The sequence below is a fragment of the Sphaerodactylus townsendi genome, linkage group LG09, assembly GCF_021028975.2.
Source record: "Sphaerodactylus townsendi isolate TG3544 linkage group LG09, MPM_Stown_v2.3, whole genome shotgun sequence".
NCBI classification, from domain to species: domain Eukaryota; kingdom Metazoa; phylum Chordata; class Lepidosauria; order Squamata; family Sphaerodactylidae; genus Sphaerodactylus; species Sphaerodactylus townsendi.
In genome coordinates, this window is record NC_059433.1 from 40,051,521 (window position 1) to 40,064,051 (window position 12,531).

The 12,531-nt window shown below is 38.3% G+C and overlaps 1 protein-coding gene across 4 annotated transcripts in view; it reads left to right on the top strand.

Moving 5' to 3' along the window:
- Window positions 1-12,531, top strand: part of SPIRE1 (spire type actin nucleation factor 1) — a 107,632-nt gene that overhangs the window by 10,125 nt on the left and 84,976 nt on the right. For all 4 annotated transcript variants that reach the window (XM_048507611.1, XM_048507613.1, XM_048507612.1 and 1 more), the window contains exon 2: window positions 7,330-7,364. In XM_048507611.1, the coding sequence (XP_048363568.1) occupies window positions 7,330-7,364 (35 nt within the window). The remainder of the gene's footprint in view (window positions 1-7,329; window positions 7,365-12,531) is intronic.

Here is a 12,531-nt window from a genome sequence, read left to right on the forward strand (position 1 = left end):
AAAGTGCATTTGTGTTTTATAACGCTTGCTGTAAATAGTAAGCCTGAGTCTCATTGAGGTGGTAAACTTTTGAGTTGTACTATTTCAAACTGCGTGTTGGGATTCATGTGACTTAACAATTTTGAACAAAATTCCCTTAACTAGAAAACCTAAATGTGATGGAACTGTTCTCTAGCCTAGCTTTTAAAAAATGCTGTACTTTAATGGGTGTGGCTTTTTTAAAAATAAGGAACATTCACTTAAAAAATAAGGAACACTAAGGAAATAAGGAACTCACTAACATTCATATTAAAAATAAGGAACATTCACTAATGTATAAGGTGCCACCTCCCGCAGTCTGAAGTAGTTTTTATTACTCAGGATTTTTCCTGTTTGGAAGTGTAGAAGGGCAGGCTGCATCACTCTTAGACAGCATTTCAGAGCTGTGTCTTCACACTATAATTATGACTGAATTGAGGGTAGACGGACTCTGTCGCAACAGGCTGAATGTTTTTAGCTTCATCTGTTTTCTGTGAACTGTAGCTGTTCACTTTATGTCTAAGATTTAAACTGAACTTCTTATGTCTTTTATCCTAGTATGTGAGAATTACCTCTCTTCTATACATTTCTCATCCAAAGGCACAGTCCTATCCCCATGTTTTTCAATGTAAAGCCCTTAGGACAAATCATTTGCCTTTTTGGGGTTGATTGTCAACAATATGCTGATGACGCACAGCTCAGCAGCTTCTTATCCAAATCCCCTGGTGATGAGGTCTTGATTCTGAATCATTGCCTATCTGATGTGGTTAAATTGCTAAGACTGAACAAATTGAAATTAAATCATGACAAGACCAAGGTAATACTAGCTGGGAAGATGGATATCTTGAAGGATGTTGTGCTTCTCACTTTTGATGGCGTTCAGTTTATCCTTATTGACTTGGTTAGGGTTATACTGGATCCAGTTACTATCAGAAGATGGGTGAAGCATGCATATTATTCAAATTCTACAGTGGCTGCCCATCAGTTACCAGATTCAGTTCATAGTACTAGGTGTCACATGGTCTCTCTTATGTGCAAGACTCCCTGTCCCAGTGATCTTCAAGGACAACTTCACTCACCTGAGCAGGGCTTTATGCAGGTACCACCCTACAAATGGTTAAAATCAACAACTACTTGTATAGGTGCATTCTCTGATGCACCTTTTCTTATGGAATGACCTCCATTGTGAGATCAGGAAGGCTCCCACTGCCCTGGTATGCAGCAAACTATTTCAAAACTGTGTTATTCAGGATTTTTGCAGAGGTAGTGGGGTGGTGCTGAAACTGAATAGTTCAGAAAGATCCTTTGGTAACGGAATAGGGTCTGTAGACAATATTACTATCCATAGCATGTACCAGATGTTGCTGTATGTATGATATTACTATATAATTTAACATAAACATAATTTAACATGCCATATTCATGCTTAGGCTTTGTTTCAGATTTCCGCTTTGTTTCAGATTTCTGCAGTCCATATCTTTTTTGCTTTGTTGTATGTCCACCTCCTGTTCATTATATTGACTTACATTGTGTGATCCTCCTTGAGTATCAGCGAGCAAGTCAGACTATAAATAAAGTAAATAAAGTAAATTGTGCAACCCTAAACAGAGTTATACTATTTAGCCCATTAAAGTCAGTTTAGGATTCCACTGTTTGGTTACGGTGGGGTTAATATTAAATGATTTGTTTTCTAAGTGAGCAAGCTGTTGGACTGAGTGTGAGATTAGATAACTTTCGCTCATTAGTGGTTTATTTTCTAAGTTTATGCATGATGACTGGGTCGACTGAGAATAGGTGTTCAGTTCAGTGAAAGATGGTCATGCTATTCAGAGAGAAATTAAAAGTAGCTTTCTTTGTTTGATGGAGAATGGTATTAATTGGACACTTTGGTCTTTGAAGGTCAATATAAAAGGCTACAAGATTCATGCCTACCAACTTTTGAGAAGCCCAAAAACTGGAGATTCAGGCTTTGCTGCATGTTGTTGAAGCCTTTGATCTGTGCCTTCAGTGCTTGACCCATTTTTAATATAAAGCCAAGTGTTGTATTCTAATAGGTGTTGTTTATTCCACTGTTGCTGTTGAGAATTTTGTTCTTTTAGAGAGTCTTTGTTTGTTGCTTAGCAGCCTTTATGCTGAAAGAGAAAGTGGCAGAAGGCGGAGAAAGACGACCAGGGGCTCTGGCAAGACAGAAGAACAAAGTTTGTTGTGTGTTAAATTCTGCCTTGTGACGCTTCCTTTCTTGCATCAAGATACAGAGCCAAGAAGACCAGACTGTGTATATTCATTCAGATAATATTCCTAAGAAGCTAAAAACTTCATAGAATTACAATTTCAAGCCGAGCAGATTTATCAAAGTCTCCCAAGACGTCAGTATATTACAAAGTGGGCTTCTCCTGCAGTGTCGTCTGGCTTGAGCTATCAAACAAGTTCATTTGCCATTTTAATATTTTCCTTTATCACATGTTGGCCTCTGAGCTGCTATTAAATCTTTCAGTTATTGGATTAAAATAGGAAATCACAAATTTCATACACTGAATTGCATTTTTTTTCAAAAAAAATCTGAAATGGGAAATTAAAAGGCAATTAAAAACATTAAGTAAGCCTGTTGAGAGATATTTGCCATCTAGTGACAACAAATCTAACGAGATTCATGTTGCAGAGCCAGAGTCCAAGAAGTCATGTGTAGTGGGGGCCTTCACCTTCCTATCCTCACCCAGCAGCAACTGCCATGACCCATTGAAAGCCTGCTTGAAGGTTGAGGCAGTACCCCATGAGTGGTTAATTGGGGGTGGGGGGTGTTCTCACACACACACACACACACACACACACACACACACACACACACACACACACACACACACACACACACACACACACACCATGAACTTCCATGGATGCAACTGTCAGCCTGGCCATGCTAAGTACACAGTACTTGATTAGCCAGAATCTTCAGACATTTTGTGTTTCTGAAATAGGCAATTAATTACACACTGGCAGTAAGTTGCATTGTAGAATTTATTGTAAAGGTCTATTTCAGTTTAGGAGATATGTAAGTGATGTTACTTAACTATGAAGCAGGGAATCTTGGCAAAGGTTTTCACAGCTAGAATCAGGCTGAGTTGGTGTGGGTGTTTTCCGCTGTGGGTTTGATAAGCTTGCCTAATGTTTCACCCGCATCTATGGTTGGTATCTTCAGAGGCATGTCATGGTAAGATGTGTTAACAGCCATAGATGCAGACAAAATGTTAGGAGCAAAAACTACTAGACCAGATCATGCAGCCCAGAAAACCTATAACAACCAAGCAGGGTATCTCTGTAAATCAGAAGCATGTTCTGTCATGAAACTCTGAGAGAGTCAGTAGATTATACTTTTGAAACATCTTTAATCAGAATGAGGTTTCAGTCTCTATATATGTAATACTTTTAATATTTGTGTGTGTGTGTGTCCTGCTTTTCTCCCAAACTGAGACCCAAAGTAATTTATCACATTGTTCTTTCCCTCTTCCACTTTATCCTTACAATGGCTACCTTGTAAAGTAGGTTAGGTTAGTAATGAGGTGGACCAAGATCATCTGGCAGACCTCAATGGCAGAGTGAGGATTCAAACTTTGTTGTCCCTAGTCCTACTCTAACACTCTAACCACTATAGTATACCATGTGTCAAGGTTCCCAAGTGCTCACTCAGGACCAACTAGTGCGTGGGGTCTTGCTCTGAACCAAACACTTCACACAAACAAAAATTAGAATTTTTTAAAAGTTTATTGATAAAAAAACAGTTCAAAGACACTGATATTTGAAGGTACAGATAGAACAAAATATAAGCTGGAAAACTGCATAGCTAATATTATGAAGCAAAATCCCAATAGAGTCCCATCAGAAAGATTCATTTCTGCATTGTCTTTATTCCATGCAGCAAGCTGTGTTTCTTTTCTAAGTCAGGAACAGAGTTCAAAGCGACGATTGATGCCAGCAAAAAAGGTACCTCACAATAGCTTATTAAAACTTTGTAGAAAACTCTAACCCATGTGGTATATACTGAACCCTTAGAATTGCCCCTCTAATTAAACCATAACGAAGTTGTTATCTCAACAGTTTCCAGGTGATAACGGGTGCAGAAACCCAAAGGAATGCTTTTCAATTACCGGTAACTTGTTTTAACGGTTTTGAAGACCTTGGCAGATGAAAGTCAATCTCGTTACAGCTGGGTTTGCTAAATTAAATGAAATGGTCAGACAACACATTTTATTTATTTATTTATTTATTTTTGAGTTTTTTATACCGCCCTACCCCCGAAGTGCTCTGGGTGGTGAACAACAAATTAAAACATACAATTAAAATCCATTTAAAATAAATCATACAAAAATGGCGACTGTGCGTCAAATTAATAAAATAATAAGTTAAAATACGCTTTTTACACTATGCCACCACTTTTATAATATCCTTCTTTCTGTGTAATTGTATAGTGCTAGCAGCTAAATATGGTGCTATTTATTTACTGTCCTGACCTGATAGCCCAGGCTAGCCTGATCTCATCAAATCTTGGAAGCTGTACTGGGTTGGCCTTGGTCAGTATTTGGATGGATGAATCTTGGAGGAATGAATGAGGGAATACTGGGGTGCTACTCAGAGGCAGACAATGGGAAACCAGCTCTGATTGTCTCTTGCTTTGAAAACCCTACAGGGTCCCCATTAGTGGGCTGTGACATGACTGCACAAATAAATATCTGATAAAAATGTAGTTTAACTAGCAATTATTTTCTTACTTTATATCCTGCACTACTTATTGCTTGTCTCTGGTATAAGCAACCACACGGTTGCCAATAATGCTTGACAGTGTTAGGGAAAGCACCATTAATTAGCAGATTTATTTAAAGAAAAACAAATTGGTCTATTATGACTGTCATGATATTTGTATATTCTTTATGAAATTACATAAGAGTCATACACTTCAATTAGTATTTAGATGGAATGTTAACACGCAGAGTAGCACACTCTGCTTGAGTGAATGATTGGCATTCCCATTTTACATTCAGGGTACTGTGAAAGAGCAGCTTTTCTAAAACCACCTGCTAAATCTGTAGGGAAATTTTAAAGGGAGATCCATGCATTGTTTAAGAGTGAGTTCTTCTGATAGTCAGTCCTGTCTATGATTTCAGCAGACATAACTTTTTCCTGTTTACATCAAATAATGACCATTTCAAAAATACAGAAACCTCAGAGAAACGTGAATTTAGAAAGTATGGAAAGTTGATGGTACGTGTGTCAGTTGTTTACAAATTGCTTCTCTGACATGGAGTCATGAATTTCTGACTCAAATGTCAAGTCTTCAAATGTCAAGTCTTCAAAGTCAGGAATGCGGAATGTCAAATATATACTGTTTCAGAACTTCCTGAAGAATGAGGAACATAGAAGCAAAGTTAGATTGGTAGTACATTGAAAAAAATTACAAGGAAAATGTGGGATGTTCTTTTCATAACGTTTATTTTCACTTCTTTATTTTAAGGGTTCCTTTGTAATAGTCCTGTTGGTCATTATTGCCCCAACAGTGGAACAGTTGAAATAACTTGGCCATGGAATTAGTTGTTTCTTCTCATTGGTCATCTTGACTATTTATGTAAGACAAGTGGGGGTAAACCTGCTGAGCTCAGATTGTTTGACCAGCCATCACTTTTGTTTTAGGAACCCTACTGAGACCTTAGATTGTTCAAGAGAGGTCTAATAATTGAACAAACTGCATGCTTGGCAAGAAAGTCAGTCTTTGTAATCTCCATTTAAAAGGAATGTCTTCTACCAGGACAGGAGAAGACCTTGGAGAGTCAATTCCTGTCTATGTAGGTAGTACTGGACAAGCTGGACTGATGGTCTTCCTTAGTATTTTTCTTCTGTCAATGTAATACTTGAGGAGCACAAGCTCATTTTTGTTCTTGGGAATCTGAGACAGTGAACTGGCAGAATGCCATCTCTTTTGAAGGCCACTCTGATGGTTGTATAACAGATCGTTACACTTAAGATAATCCTTAATCAAGTAGTTGTATTTTATTTCATTGAAAATCTGATCATAGCTATCTAAGATCTTACACTGCAGCCCCCTTGGGCCTGTTCATGAACTGTTCGTGAGTGGCCACCCCTGCCTCCTCAACTGATTGCATCTGTGAAAAAGAAAGTGTTATGCAGTCAAAGTAAAAACAAGTATAAATCTTGTGGCACCTCAAAGATTGATAACATTTTTATTCCAGTGTAAGCTTTTGAAGGCTAAAGCCTGCTTCTGTTGGCACAATTGATGCAGTCGTTTTATGTAGGGGGGATGGGCGGGAACAAGTGGCAGGGCCAAATGATCATGAAATATAGGAAGTACATGATCATTTTTCATACTGCCATGGGAAGAGGTTGTGCTTTTTCTTCCCTGGCAAAAGGTGTAAAAACTAGGATAATTGTCATTGCCTTCCTAATGTGTTACAGTGTGGGGATGATCCATTCTTTTGTGCAAGGCTCCCAGGAAGCAAGGAAGCAGCACAGTGTTCCCTCTTCTCAAATTATAGGACCAGATCATCTCTCTCCTTATTTCTCTGCCATATTGTGGGGGGTTGCATTCCAGAGCTCTTCCTTTATGCTGATCCGTTCTGCTGTTCCCAACTAGTGGGAGGGGGGATTGGCAGGGCCCACAGGAAGAAAAATGGTAGAGCTTTTACTTGGTACTCAGGCAGTCAAAGATGCCTATAGTATCACCACCAGACTAGCTTGGTATCTTTCACTCAGATTCATAGAACCTGCTCACACCTGTAGCCATGGAGAGTGTTGTGTGTGTGTGTGTGTTGTGTGTTTCAGAAGCAGCAGCTCTGATCTTTCTTTCTCCTTGCTCAGAGAGCCAGGTATTTCCCTACCTGTGCTGTATAGGTTTTCTATGAAGTAAGTGCTACAAAATGCAGTGGCACCTACTCCCCACAGCAGCCAGAAAGGTCAAAGAGATGGCTGCAATTGGAGCAGACTAGGTTTCACATGCTGTTGATAATTTAGCAACACCATGCTTCCTCTGTGTGTGTGTGTGTGTGTGTGTGTGTGTGTGTGTGTGTGTGTGTGAGAGAGAGAGAGAGAGAGAGAGAGAGAGAGAGAGAGAGAGAGAGAGAGTGCGAGTGAGTGAATTAAATTACACGCACAGAAATTCAAAACTAGGTCAGTGCAACAAAATCATTCTGTCTCCTTTAGAGTGCATGTGAAGAATGCTGCTTAGATTTCTAACCTTGTTTTGTAGTTAATCTGTTTAATAGTTTTCTTTAAAAATAAAAAATAACAATTTTTTCCTTTTAATTTCAGGTAAATCAGAACATTCACAGTGTTCAGAAACAGAGGTAAGAAGGATTTGTAAGAGTGTTTTGTTTTTTTGGAGGAGGTGGGTTGTTTGCTAACAGTGAACATTGCACTTTCTGGTCGTTTTCCTGGAAACTGGTTAGTTGTGTGTAAGTACTAGCCATCTACTGTGGTATTCCACAAGATAACTTTTTAGAGAGAGCTGTTTTTTGAAGAAAAGGTGCATTCTTGCAGCACACCATCTCTGAATATGGTAGGACAAATCTTTAAACAATGGGGCATTCTCAATGGAGTGGGTAGGGAGGGGAAGGATTAGAGAAACTGCTTCATATGGATGGCACAGGGCACTATATAACTTGAGTGTTTTCCTGCTTCATTCAGTCAAGCTAGAGTTAACTGCTGAGGATGCAGATAGAATACTGAAGTCACATGCCTGGAATCACAGGAGCTTCTGAAAAGATCTCTCTGTTTCTTCCTTCAGAAAAAGAGGACAGGCAGACACACAGGCACAGATAGACTGCTCAGACACCCAGACTGAGCACTTGCATAGATAGAGTTTGTTGTTCCTATGTTTAGTGTAACATTCTTTCTTCTCCAGTAAAGTTTTACAAAACAACTCACTTGCATCTCTGCCCTGTTATTTACTCTGCTAATCAATTGCAATGCAACAGTAATACAGTAAGCTCAATAGTCCTCGACTTTTATACTGACATCTCAAGTCAATGGGCTTTGAAGGGTTGTCGCTCTTTTTAGGATGAAAAAGTTTGTGTTAAGTTTGGCTGCTTAATACAAGCAATCACAATGTTTTGACTTAATATCATTTACAGTTATTCTCCCGCAGCCTGTTTCCTCAATGAGAAATGCTTCAGAAATAGTATGAAGCAAAATTATGAGGCTGCTATGTTGGTTTAAATGCGAACTAAAAAAAAGTTATCATTTTCTTAGAAATGAACTATACTTGGAATTCCATGCACAGTGAAAAAAATTAGGTAGCTTTATCACTCAGATATTGACTGCATTAAATCATGGTTGGTTCATGCTGAGAATGAATCTGAAATCTTCAGGCTTGCATTCTGTTCCCACTGTCCCCCACCCCTTCCCACAGACATGGCATGAAACTTTGTGGTTCAGGAAGGCTTCAATCTAACCACAGTTGATTGTGATATTCGAACTGGGTACTTCAGTTTTTTGCCTGCAGAATAGGAATTCAAAGCTAGGAGAGACTGCAACCAAGAAATCAGAAGGAGATTGAAACTAGGAAGGGCAGTCATGAAAGAGCTAGAAAAGATTCTTAAGTATAAATGTGGGTCACCGGCAACCAAGATCAAGTTAATTCATGCAATATTATTCCTATTACTATTTATGGGTGTGAGAGCTGGGCAATGAAGAAAGCTCACTGGAAGAAAATAGATTCCTTTGAAATGTAATGTTGGAAGAGAGTGTTATGGATACCATGGACCTCCAAAGGAAAAATAAATGGGTTCTAGATCAAATCCAGCCTGAACTGTCCTTAGAGGCTAAATGGCTAAACTAAGGCTGTCATTCATACTTTGGTCATATAATGAGAAAACAAGAGTCACTGGAAAAGACAGTAATGCTAGAAAAGGTTGAAGGCAGCAGGAAAAGAGGAAGACCCAAGATGAGATGTATTGCCATGGCCCTCATATTGCAAGTCCTGGGCAAAGCTGTTAATTATAAGACATTCTGGAAGACATTGATTCATAGGGTCGCCATGAGTCAGAAGCTACTTGTCAGCACTTAACAAGCATATATGTTAATGCTAATGTGCTAATTTCTAATGTAAAACTTTTTAAAAACAAAGATACTGATCGTGTATTGTTGAAGGCTTTCAGGGCTGGAATCACTGGGGTGTTGTGTGGTTTCCAGGCTATAGGGCCGTGTTCTAGCAGCATTTTCTCCTGACGTTTCGCCTGCATCTGTGGCTGGCATCTTCAGATCCATACAATACCCCAAAAATACTGATCTTATTTCATTTATCAATATTTAATACTTAAACATTTTTACAGTAGTTTGAAACAAAGAAGCAGTCCTCTACAAGTAGTGTTTTGTTGTCATTTTTAAAAATTGCACTGCAATCCATCCAGGTGTGAACTGATTCTTGCCCTATGGGATGTGAAGGTGTGGCCTCTGTGTAATTGAGGTAGATGACTGTTTTAGCAAGTAGAGGCCAAGGCGTCCACTTGCTGACGCACCATTGGTATTTTTTAAGGGTCAGAGAAATCAAACAGTATTCTTTGTGACCTTAAATCCCACTGCTAACTAAAGCAGATACTGTCATCTGACATCATGCACAAAATCTAAAAATAGTTTCTGATTTTAAAAAACCCATGTGAATGGCATAAAAGTACATTTTTATATCCTTCTGTAAAGCAAAACAGATGTTTTGTCTGTCATTAGTAGAAAAACTGGAGGCCTTCAGCCAAAGATTTAACTGGTTATTTCAGGTCAATATGTCAGCTTGATCTTTCTTCACTTCTGCAACTCTCCATCATACGCCCTCTGCTTTCCTTCCTCCTCAGTGCCTTTTTCCTAACTTTTTCTGCACCTCTTTTACCTTCAGACCCTTCTTGTTTTTACTGGCTTCTGCCTTCTCTAGCCTTTCTCTATACATTTCTCAGCCTCTACTTCTTCTGCCTCTTCTACATCTGTCTGCAATTTCTCTTTAGGATCTGACCAATTCAGAATAAATCTTCTGCTAAGTTTTTGAAATGGTATCGTTTATACTCTCGCAAAACATTCAAGATGATATCCAAAATTATATTATGATCCAGTTGGTAAGGGTTCTTGAAATATCTAAACAATGCTAGAATCTTAATCTGCCTTTATTTCAACTTTCAAAAAACCTGCTCCAGCAATAAATGACTAAAAGCAGTTTGTTGTATGGAATGGCTTGAATAGCACTTCATTGTATTTCGTCCCATATAGCACCTTCAGGCAAAACAGATGGTTCTTGGAAGAATACAGAATGAAGCATACATGATGTGGCTTTGTGAAAGGTTAATCAAAGGTTTGCAGGTTAAAAATAGAAAATATATTGTAAGCTAAGAATGCTGAAAGCCAAAGAAGATACAAGACTTGCATAAGAAGGGGAAAAAAATCCTCCATAAAAATAGTATGAGCCAATAGCAATGAAAACCTTTTTATTTAATTACAGTGAAGCAGATGTTTAAAATTCAGATGAAATATAATTTGGGAATAGTTCTTTTTTTACGGAAAAATACCTTACAGCAAGAGGGCTTTAGTTAATGTGCCAGTTCTTACACTGTCTGAAGACTTATATCTTCTGCCTCCCTTAGCCCTTATTCTATATAAGTTGTGGGAAATTACTGGAAATTTGGGGGTAGAATCTTGGAAGAATGGGATTTAGAGTGGGGAGAGACCTATTCATGTCTGTGGGAGATGGGCTTCCATCCAGCCTACATCTGTGTAATGCCAACAGGAGTAAGGGACTGAAACATATAGATTCAGTCAGAATTTATTGAGCAAACTGATAAATACATGCAAATGTGCCAAGACTTACATGGGTATGCTGCCTTTCTGAGTCACGAAATCTGTGCAGAGATCATCCTTTACTTGTGAAAAACATATTTCTCTGGCCCGTCCTTTCCCCAAGCTTATACAAAGCGTCATAGAAACCTTCACATGCTGAGGCTTTGCTCCTGGAAGGAAGTTAAACTGTGCCATTCTCAGGGCACAATGATATGCATGTGACTTAACAATACCTGAAACTACATGTCCCATTGTGCAGTACTTTAAAGAGACAGCTCTCTTACCTTGACTACTGCTAATACATTCATAGTGGATGCATCCCTAATAACTGAGGACTTCTTGGGACTGCACAGAACCTCAGCAGAGTGTAATGGCATAGAATCCACCCTTGAAAGCAGCCATTTTCCTCAGGGGAACTGAATCTGTGTAGTCAGGAGATCATCATGCCCCACCTGGAGGCTGGTAACCCAGAATACGAGTAGCACAAAATTAGTACAAACATAATGGGGATTGGTAGGGTGGAATGGCCTTCCAACCTGGGAAAACCTGTTTGCCCTTTTTCTGTTCAACAAAAATAACTCTGACACAAGTAGGTGTGTGTTCCAATGCTAAATAACATCTATGTGACCTTAAAATGCTACTGACTGCTCAGTCAGAGCAACAGGAAGGTACTGATTTTTGAAATAACTGTAAGAACATAATCAGCATTTTTTAAATACCAGAAGTTGATGGACAGGTTTCTATTATAAGTGGACAAATCTTCTAATGTATAAGTCCAGGTTAGACATCATGCTTTTCAGTCGTTATCCCATGGTTTGGAACTTGAGTAGTATTATGTCTACACCAAACCTTAGTAGACTTATCTATGGCAATGTTGATTGTAGTAAGAAGTGAAAATTGTGGGTTTTTAAATAATATTTTATTAGTTTTTATACTACTACAACATCTAACACAGAAATAAAATCAAAAATGAACCAGTCATTCTAAACGACGTATACAACAGAACAACATACTACAAACACTACAAAAAGCTATATTGACTACCCACCCATATCACACTTCTAATAATTGTAATACATTTCTAGTTCACATCAAGGCCAACAAGTTTAAATTCTATAATTAATTATCTAATTTCTCAATGTCTTCAAGAAGAAAAAATAAAATCCAAACTTATCTCCCTAACTTGATTTCCAAAATTGAAAGTAATTACCTAAGGTGTCATATTCCCTCATTGATCCTCCCCATATCTGATTGCTTGAACTTACTGTCTACCGGTATAATTTATCTTATTTTCTGCAGTATATAATATTCTTTCGCATTTCACCATCTTTCACATTAATTCATTTTGTTTTAAATAGCTGTATATTTTTGAGCAAGGTCTTTATTTCTCTTTAAAATTTGTTTACCCTTACTACCAGTTCCTTGTTATTCTTCTTGTAAAAGTCCTTGGAACTTGCTATAGAGGTAATCCTCTGTTGCTGTTCTTTATAGGTAAAGAGCAAACCTTCCCATTTGAGCAATGAGAACCTTATTTGAGTTTTTTAAAGAACATCCAACAGCAAGCTGAAGTATTTTCTTTTCTGCAAGACTCTTATTGGTATTTCTTTCATAACAATAATGTCCTTGTCTTCCATTTGACATGCTGATTTTCAGTGAGCCTCTGGGATTTGTTCTGCTGTTTCTTTTGCGTGGAAAAAT